Source organism: Neodiprion fabricii, chromosome 3 (assembly GCF_021155785.1).
Source record: "Neodiprion fabricii isolate iyNeoFabr1 chromosome 3, iyNeoFabr1.1, whole genome shotgun sequence".
Lineage (NCBI taxonomy): Eukaryota > Metazoa > Arthropoda > Insecta > Hymenoptera > Diprionidae > Neodiprion > Neodiprion fabricii.
In genome coordinates, this window is record NC_060241.1 from 3,559,227 (window position 1) to 3,569,069 (window position 9,843).

General features: G+C 40.6%; 2 protein-coding genes across 2 annotated transcripts; both read right to left on the reverse strand.

Moving 5' to 3' along the window:
• Positions 1 to 111: 111 nt before the first annotated feature.
• LOC124178571 (39S ribosomal protein L10, mitochondrial) lies at positions 112 to 7,288 on the reverse strand. Its single transcript, XM_046562010.1, has 3 exons — positions 7,032 to 7,288; positions 516 to 1,043; positions 112 to 443 (listed from the first exon to the last, which is right to left on the reverse strand). Exons 1-3 carry the CDS (start codon positions 7,051 to 7,053, stop codon positions 214 to 216), a joined length of 780 nt encoding a protein of 259 aa, XP_046417966.1. The 5' UTR covers positions 7,054 to 7,288; the 3' UTR covers positions 112 to 213.
• LOC124178565 (partitioning defective 3 homolog) lies at positions 2,757 to 7,001 on the reverse strand. Its single transcript, XM_046562000.1, has one exon. The coding sequence runs from the start codon at positions 6,407 to 6,409 to the stop codon at positions 3,455 to 3,457; it is 2,955 nt and encodes a 984-aa protein (XP_046417956.1). The 5' UTR covers positions 6,410 to 7,001; the 3' UTR covers positions 2,757 to 3,454.
• Positions 7,289 to 9,843: the final 2,555 nt, after the last annotated feature.

Below are 9,843 nucleotides of genomic sequence, written 5' to 3' on the forward strand. Positions count from 1 at the left end.
CGCGATATGCCGTTACTATATTGAAACGCGATAAGAAGTGTAAATATTTTCTTCGTCGTTAATAAAATAAAAGAGTTATGTGATACGCTTTTTTTGAGTAACCAACGCGTGTTTATCCTAGTACGTAGATTTTATTAAAAAAACAAAAAAACAAATCATACTTCAATTTCCGACAGGGGAATTACGGTTACATTTTGTACTTCTATCGACTAATTATTCAACATTCTCCTCGGGCGACTCGGACGTCGTTTCCTCAGGCGTTGATATTTGCTTCAAACGAGAAACCAGAGTCGACTGATGATGCGTGATTTGACGATTAAGGTTCGCTCCTCCGGCGTTTTGTAACACCTGAACAAGTCGTGATCTGACCGCCGTGATGTCGCCCATTGCGGCGTAATTCATCAACTCATTTCTGCTCATAAGCTTCCCGTTCATTATCCCAGCTGTGAATAATCAAAGATATTTATATGAAAAGCGACGTCATCGAAGCTCGCAGTTTTAGTATGCATACATACCCATCAAAACGAGTTCCGGTCTCTTCTGCAAGAGTTTCAGCAACGATTGAATGTCTGTCCCTGGACTGAATATTGTCAAGTTGTGGGATTGGAAGAGTCGATTAACTGCTAGAAACGGAGTGTCCTTAAGAGCGAGCGCTATCGTTGGTTTTCCATATACTTTAAAATGCATGTTATGCTTTTTCAGAGCGACGGCAAAATTGAATTTTTCCTCTCCAGGAAAGGGGTTCATGTGACAAAAGGCAACCATTTTAGAATTTTCAAACCAGTTCCGGGCCTCCCGAGCGATGATTCTTTGCATCGGATGAGGTTCCTTTGCCTTATTCGCTTCATCCGGTGAAGGTTTATTTTTAACGTTCGCACATAATTCCGACAACGGTTTACCCCACCTTGCATTAAAGTATATCGGTTCGACAAATTTTTCTACCGTCGCTCTCTTGTAGTGCGGCTCCCTCGGTTTTTGAATATTTATTTTACCACGAAATCTTTTCGGCTGTACGATCACTTGCCTCGTGGGTAACAGCCACGCTGAAAAACAACGTCAATTGTTAATTAGATGATCGTAGCGAAAAGTTTTAAAGGTAAACCAATATCAATTTTGCGATATTATTTCGGAACTGAATTAAATAAGCATATACAGATGCGATTTTTTTTTTTTTTTTTTTCTCAACATATATGATATATGTATATAAGATTTTTCATAAAAGAATCGCTAATCCTTTTTATATATGTACAGTTCGTTAATTATACGATAGTTTGTTATCTGGATAAAAAGTGGGAAAGGTGAAGAAGTAAGTATTACAAAATCATTTATTGAAATGGTAAATTTGTTTTATTAACGATATTCTCGGAAATAATTTCATAAATTCAATCATCAATATTTCAAGAACATTATTATAGCTAATTCAGTCGCACAGAAGTTGATATTTGTAACGCAATAATATCATTCGCATGTGAAAATTTAGCTGCTGCGATATGCGATATTAAATTATATATTGTTAAAAACTAATGGAATGATTTGTTGAAAAAGTCTTGCTTCGTTCGGAATGAGAACAAAAAAAAAAAAAATAAAAAAATGATTTATACCGTGTGATATGATATTCGATAAAATTTTGAGCATCTTGTCGGACAATGGCAAAAGTCAAGGGACAAAAAGAAAAAAAAGAAAAATAATTAATAATAACCGACAGAAAACTATCTTAACACGCTAATAAAATACCTATTTTGTAATTTATTAAAATAATCTAAGTTAAATCTCATCATTGTATCAAGAGTTAAATTTCAATCATCACTCGCTTTTGATTGTGAAACCTATACAATACTGCGTACACACATCTATAAGGTATCCGTTTAAGTACAACGTCATCGTATAATTGCTACAACATTCGTTATTATGCAGTAAAAATAATTCTTTATTAATATAAGAATGTATTTATTAATAATAAATTATGTATAGATGCCTGTATGAATTTTTTATATTCATAGTTTCATAAAGAATCGCCGCTCATTTATAGTACATTATGAAAATCTTAAGTCCTTTACCACAACGACTGCCTCGTAAATAATACACAGAGGTAAAAAAAAAAAAAAAAAAAAAATTCATTCCAATACAGAAAATAAGAGGCGTCCTATATGGAAAAAAAAACCTAGAAGATAAATATTAACTTCAACAACTAATCCGACTCAAGCAACTTAATTGATAATAATAACAAATCGCACAGCGTTACAAGTCAAGAATTTGCGGTATCATCCATTCCATTCAATTCGATTCAATTCAATTCAAATCAATTATTCAAGGCACGCGTGTATTATTCTCATTCGCTTAATTACATCTATAGTATTGTCTTTGTTAAATAAGTACTATATGTATATGTATAATACAAGTTTTCTATTAATACGTAATACGAGCTTGTGTGTCAATACATTTAAAGAAAATTAATTTTATCAAAATGATTTTCACTTTCTGTTAATGTACAGATATTTTCGGACAGTATCACTGAAACGAAAAAAGAAAGATTAAATACTTTATTCTATTCAACATCGATTATTGCTGAATATTTTCAATACTTGAATACTGTTTGAAAAGAGTAAATGTATGATATACATATATATATATATATATAATATACATTATCAATTTACTGATTAAAAATAATGTATATAATTAAATTCTATATCGCACCTTAAAGTTTTTTGTTTTTTTTTTCCGTCAAGTTTCTTTTTCATTCTTTCTATGTACAGTTATTTAATTCATTTACAAACTGAGTTTTCCTCATTTTCATTCACTTTCAAGTCTGTCTAAAAGCTTACGTATTAAAAATCCAAATTGAAAATTTAAAATATTGAATCTCGGTAGAAAAGAAAACATGGTATTTTCATCGTCGTAGTGGAGGTAGCTTTTCGCAAACACATCGCAATAAGGTATCGTTTAAAACACACAATATTATAGTATATAATTTGTATAATCATAATAATTATAAGAATATTATTGTGTCGTAGACAGAATAAAAAACATTGTCTTTTATTCTCTCTATAATCGTCAAACCAGTATTACTTGAATAATTCAGTTTTGGTGGTTCACGTCCTTATCTAATCATAAATACAATATACAACATACGCGTTTCGTGTGTGACAAATTTATGAATCCGTATAATTGATGCTGCCAGCAAAAATATCTTTGCAAAATATAATTCCTACTTCGTTATATATCGTTTAAAAAAAAAAAAAAAAAAAAAAAAAGGGAAAGTGTTTTTGTTACGAAATAGTATAATGTTCAGTGTACAGAATACGTCGATTCAACATGAATATAAAATTATATACACATAGATATATTATGAAACAGAAAGTTATTTCGTCAACAATCTTAAGGCACAATTATCGTAACGAGGAGAGAAGTTTTTGTATAGAAATAAGAGGAATATATATATAAAATACCTTAACTACGCTATATAATTTATAGTTCCACTGCAATAATTATTAGCCTCTTGGCGTGACTCTATATTGTCACCGAAATTGAGCGACTTTCTATTTTTCCCAAGTCGGAGCATCGATCTGATGCCGCCTTTTTTCCTCGACCTTTTATATCGATCATCGAGAGCGGAATTTAGCGAAGCTTGTTTCACGTCGCCTCGGCTGTTTGGAAAACCATCGTTTTCGCTCCTGTAATTGTTGGCATCCGAAATCTCGGCCTGTACGTCGTCGACGAGCCAGTGTTTTCTCGGCGAAATCATTTTGGTTCGTCCAGGTATCGTGTAGAGGTAATCAGGGTTGGAATCCGGTGTCGGATCGGGGTTGTTGACCTTGCCGCGACGAGTTTTTTGCTCATCGACGAAAGTACTCTCTCTGGAAATCGTCTTGACGCCAATATTTTCGAAATTTTCAACGCTCTGCGCCTTCTTCGGCGTCGCACTCGGAACTTCGAGGTTTTCCCGCTGACTGTGAGTCGATGAAGGTTCGGCGCTTTTCACCTCTCTTCCCTCTCTTAGCTTCTTGTTTCTCTTGTAGGTGTCGGTGTTCTTTGCGTCTAAAGCGGCGTGCCTTTTCTCGGACATGCTTTGTCGCCCTAGGGCGTCGCGGGAAAACTTGTTTCCCGACGAGCCGATCTCCTCTAGCGACAGCTGACTGTCGTAGCTCGGATCCTCGGAAAACTGTCCATCCTTATCGTTGGGGTTGTGTTTTCTACCGGTCTGGTTTTTAACGACCGTGCTAGATTCCTCGGCGAGAACAGATTCCATCGAATCTTCCTTGTGCATCGGGGCCAATTTCTGGCCCTTGTTACCGTGTTCCATCCAAGTTTTATTCGTCGCTAAACAATAGCTCTCGTTTCTCAGACTATTCTTGTTATACTGCTCCGTCAGTCTGTCTATAACCGGGTTCCAAGGCGACGACGATGTCGCCGAGTTTATCTGCCCGTTGTCGACCGTGTCCGACTGGCAATTCAAGTCGTTCTTCTCCCTGACTCTGTTTTCGCTCTGGTTGGTAGTCGCCGTTTCGCTGCCACCGTAAACTCTGTTGATAAGTTCGGTCTTGGACCTGGAATTTGATACAGAATCGATATAGATTTTTTCGCACCCTCCGTCGTAGGACGAAACTCGTCGAGCTATCGTCAGCGTGATAACGCCGGTTACAGAGCTGTTTGTGTTGAGCATCGCGCGCCTGAGTGTCTCCATAGCATCGGAATTCGACAAACCGAGTAGCGAGACTCCGTTTACGTTGAGGAGTTGATCGTTGGTCCTGAGACGTCCGTCTCTCGAAGCGGCTCCGCCGTGCAGAACGCTCTTTATAAAAATCCCAAGATCTACGCTCGAGTTATCATCGGTGCTGCTGGTCTTTCCCTTTACGCTGACCCCGAGTCCTGCTTTTTCCGAATCATGAACGGGAATGTCGAGCGTAAGTATCATCCGATTTTTTCGAGGTGATAAAATAACGTCGTCGGATGTTTTTGGGTTCTTCAAGCCGCCTTCGCCGTAGCTGTGAGTCTCGATTTTTTCACCGGTTTCTTCCACGTCTCGTTTCTTGCTCGGCGATCTGCTCTGACCTTTCCAATAATCCGTGCTTTCGGCAGAATGAGAGGAAACCGTAAGCTCTCTCGGAACGTACGAAGGTATTACAGGCACGTCCGACGTTGCCGACGGAACTTCTTCCTGACGAGACACGACCATCTTGACTTTACCTCCGGGAGAAATACTTCGCAGTAACGAAACTACCTCCGCCTGATTCTTTCCGGTCATTTCCATGTTGTTCACTTCCAGAAGACGGTCCCCAGGTCTGAGACGACCATCCTCGACTGCCGCGCCTTTCGGAAGGATATTCTTAATGTAAATCGGACAATGACCACCGGCAGGATTGTCTCTGGTTGTTACGCTGAAACCGAGTCCATTCGTTCCCTTGGTCAGTTCGATTTCTATCATTCTTCCAATTTTCCTCGTGTTAGCCGTCTGCAGTAAATTATAATTGCTGCATTGTATTTTCCTCTGGCTATCGTCGGCTTCGTTTTTCGAGTTACTGCTATGGTTGCTCAAGTTCTTTGCGTCCTTGTCGCTTTTCGACTTCCTATTCTTTATAACCGATATCTTTAGACACGGCTCGTTCATGGCGGTCACGAATATCTCTTGAACCTTTGAGAATGGTACGTGCAAAAGATTGTTTCCATTTATTTTAACGATTTTATCGTGGAGCCCGATTTGACCGTCCCTGGCTATCCGACCGTTGCTTTCTATCCTCTCGACTCTGAGACCCTGATCATTGCCCAATAAATCGTAGCAAGGAACGACGTGCAGCCCCAAAGGTCCGGCCTCATTCTTAATCACCACTTCTTCGGCGTCGTTAGCGGCTTGACCGTTGAGGCAAAAGTTTTCATTTTTCGATACAGCAAAGTCAAAATACGACTTTGAGTCCTGACCGAGGGGTTCTTTACGTCTGGATTCACGGGGCAGAGATTGAGCCGAGTAAGGTGTCAGGAGGGAGGGTTCTTTGGTTGATAGGGAATGCATCGACAATCTCTTGGCGCTCTCCCGTTTTATATGGCTCGAGGAATTCGCCGCTCTTGGATTTACAACGTAGTGTTGTTCCTTGTGATCCCCGTGAAAGAAATCCGGACTATTCGTCCCGACGGAGCTCGCGCCGTCTCCGCCAACGTGTATAATTTCACCGGAGACAAAATGTGCCACAATTTGCTCCCGGTCGTCGGCCACGTCGCAAAGCCTATCGTCGGGGTCGAGGAGACCTCCGCCGGTCAGCGACGACAGGCTGTTAATCGTCAACCAGGCATCGTTTCGACCCGTAGCTTTTTTATATCTCAAGGTGGCCTCGCGCATCAGGTCTTTGACAAGTAGCGTTCCATCTCCGCACGGAACTACCACCCTTATATTGTCAAAACAAACGGTCACCTTCATCCTCGAATAAAGTACATACTCGCGTTACTCCATGTAGTATAGTATTATCGGTACTTGTTTTGTTTCTGGTGAAAACAGTTGAACGACGACGACGACGACGAGTGATCACTCGTCGGAAATTGATCGATGTAAAATTTACTAGTCACAGGCGTTTGTGTTGAAATTTTTTCGACGATTAACAATAGTTGATAGTTTCGGTGTGTAGTGATTCACTGAGATATCAGCAGCAGCAGCAGCAGCAGCATTAACATCATCGTCATGAGCAGCAACACCCACGGTATTAATTCGAGAACTTTCGACCGCGATCACAGCTCGATAATTGTTTATTTGTTGTTTACAGGATATGAAAAGTCGCGCGATATCACCCGGTGAAAACTGTGCCGCGTTTTAACGCGACGAGGGACTGGTCGAGGCTCACTAATTGTCAAATACCCGATTGAACAGACGCATTCGCCATTACGTTGTTTCGACGGGTTCACGCTCTGGCCACTCTGACTCAGGGATCAGCGGAAATGGTCCGCGGCGCTGCACGTGCGAACGCCGAAACTGACCGACCGACGACAGTCGACGGCAAATATTTAGCGAACGATAACACTCGGATAATGTGGTAAATGATGATTACCTTTGTTCAGAATAGAAGTCATCGTTAGCCGAATATCCTAGCGAACGTCTCAGTTGTGATTTTGAGTTCTAACGCCGAGCAACAGGGCTGTCGTTCAGTTAATATCGCATGCTGCTTCCGTTTACTCGCGGTCCGCAGAGGTACGAATCCAATTCCGTCGTTCCCGATCTTGAGAAAGCATCGCCGCCATCGTAGAGTAAGGGAGTTAGGTGTGCTCGATAAGGGACCAATTTTCGTACAAGGTCGCGCATTTCGTCAGTGGACGTCACGGCTAATCACAGTCACCCTACAGCGCAGGCACATTCACGCGTACACAATGTAACATAACCTCAATCACAACGTCAATAAACGTGCATAAACAAACTCGGTTGGTCGGGTATAGTTTCACAAAAGGTGCGTTTCGAATTTAGCTTTCGGTACTGTCAACAATCTTTTATTTCTTTTGCGCTCCCGAGTTCGTGGATAGCTCTGCCTCTATCCCAGGGAGTTATTAGCGCTGCCAGCTAGTTTCGGAACATACCCGAAATTAATCGAATGTTTAACTGTTCGGTTAAATTCGATACTACCGATTCCCCAAAGCTCTGAAGGTCCTGCGGAGTGGTTCAAAGTTTGCGGGAAACAAACAATTCCCAATAATAGTAAGTATATCTATGGCGTCAATAGAAATACATATATTAAAAAAACAAATACGTTTTTTAACATATAAATTTTTGGTTATAGTGCGAGTATGCTTGGAACATTTTCTACGGAACTGATTCTTCAGAAACTTACAGGAACAAACTTTGAAGTATTCTCGAACTTCTCCGACGAAAGTAAAAGACAATGCCGTTCAAATGAAAATATTTTGAGCAATCACACGAAGACTACTTCAATTGCCTCTACCAGCTCTATTATTGAGATAAGGGAAACTCCTCTCAAAATAGCCGATTAGAATATTCTCACGCAAACGAACGATTTCACTGTCATGTAAGTAATATCGAAATAATTATTTTACAAATTTCTCAAACGCCGATCCAGTTATCATAGCGACATATATATACATATTTTTGTCGAAATCAATCTGTTTATTAAGTCACATGTAGGTCAATTTTTGTTGATACCATTCACTTCAATGTACTTGGTGTAAGGTTTTCGCATCTTGCGAAGGGGACGATCTATCGAAGAACTTCTCTTAAAAATGCATCGAGCAAATTCGTGCTCCAGTTAGAATGGATGGTAAATTAATTCCTAATGTATCTAACCCTAAACTACGAGTGTTGGCATTCTTTGTAAAGCCGAAAAAACAAAAATAGGCACAATTTATGTCCGCACTCTCTCCAGAGAGAAACCTCTCTGCTCTCTCCGTAGTGGTCCCCCCCCCCCCCCCCCCCCCCTCCCCGCGTCGAAATACTCCGACGCCGGTCCAAGGTAAGACGTGTTTACCGACACAACGTATTTCCGAAGTTACAAGAAGCAGCAACAGGTGGCGCCGAAGCGAAAAAGCCGTGAGAGTCACGCGTCTGCTTATCTGACGAGTCTGCGGTTGTCACATCCGGCAGACGCCCTGTCACCGTGCACTTTGTGTCAGTCCGAGTCGAGAGTTCGGTGTTGATTTAAAGCCCGAGGTTATTTTTTTTCTCCTCTCTCTCTCTAACTCTGTCACATTTCCCACCACAATTTAGCGTAAACAAGTTTTTCGGTCGAAGGTGTCAGTGTCGCCAGTCCGAAGCTGAAACTCGTTTTGTAAGTAAATTAATTCCACGTATATACTCGAGCTACTTTGTTGAATTACGATCTGTAATTGTAGCGGCTTGCGGCTGGTCAGTCACTGCATCTCTCTTTGCGTATGTGTATATTCGTGTGTGCGTGTGTGCGTGTGATGCATCCCATTTGTGCAATTTAACCATCGGCGTAAGCGTGTTTTCAGCCTCGCATCATCGCTACGTTACGAAAACCGTTAGGTGGTTGGTTTATAAAAGTTGTGATCGCGAGCCGGCGTGAAAGAAAGAGGGGCTAAAACGGAAACGCCGTTGCTTTGCTCACCGCCCGTGGGCCGCAAATCTCATTAGACAGAAATGCAGTCCGGGTGTCTCGCACCCCCCACTAATAATGCCCGTCTCATTCTCTCGAATGACTCACCCTGGCACCTGGCATGTGTCAAGGTAGTTCAGATGACGTTTAGACGAATCATCGCGCGTAGTTTTTCACATCTCTGTCGCCTTCACGTCCCAGCGCCAATTTCATGCTTGTTTACGGTTTTTTATTTTTTTATATATATATAGCATTGCTTTACTTTTGACTCATGCCTGCAAAGTACGCACAATGAGCTGTGCTTCCTGTAAAGCGATAATCAATTTTTCACGGAAATCTGCTTTTCACTGATTATAGAAACAGAAAAACAAACCCGTTTTGTTTACGGCTATCGCTTGGTCATGATTGTTTCGTTTTTTTACGTTTCCTTCCTGCCTGCTCCTGATCGCATAAAATAGAACGAGGCTGAAGTTGGTAACGTTAAACGAGGTTGAATTTAGTTACGTTATCGTAACGAAACATTGAGGAAAATATCCTTGTTTTCACCATTTTAAATGGCTTTTAGGGAAATAAGATTTCGGAATATGAGTGTGTTTTGATTTATTACGGTTTAATGAATTTCAGACAATTCCAAAATCGCGAAATAACCGTTTTTTCTCAGCATGAATTGTTACGGTAACGTAGCTAACTTCAATATTATAACGTTAACGTAACAAAACATTGGGGCGGGTGAATTACCATTTTGCCACTTTATGCTGACTTTGAAGTAACTGAGTTTTCGAAGTACGAATATACTTTGCGT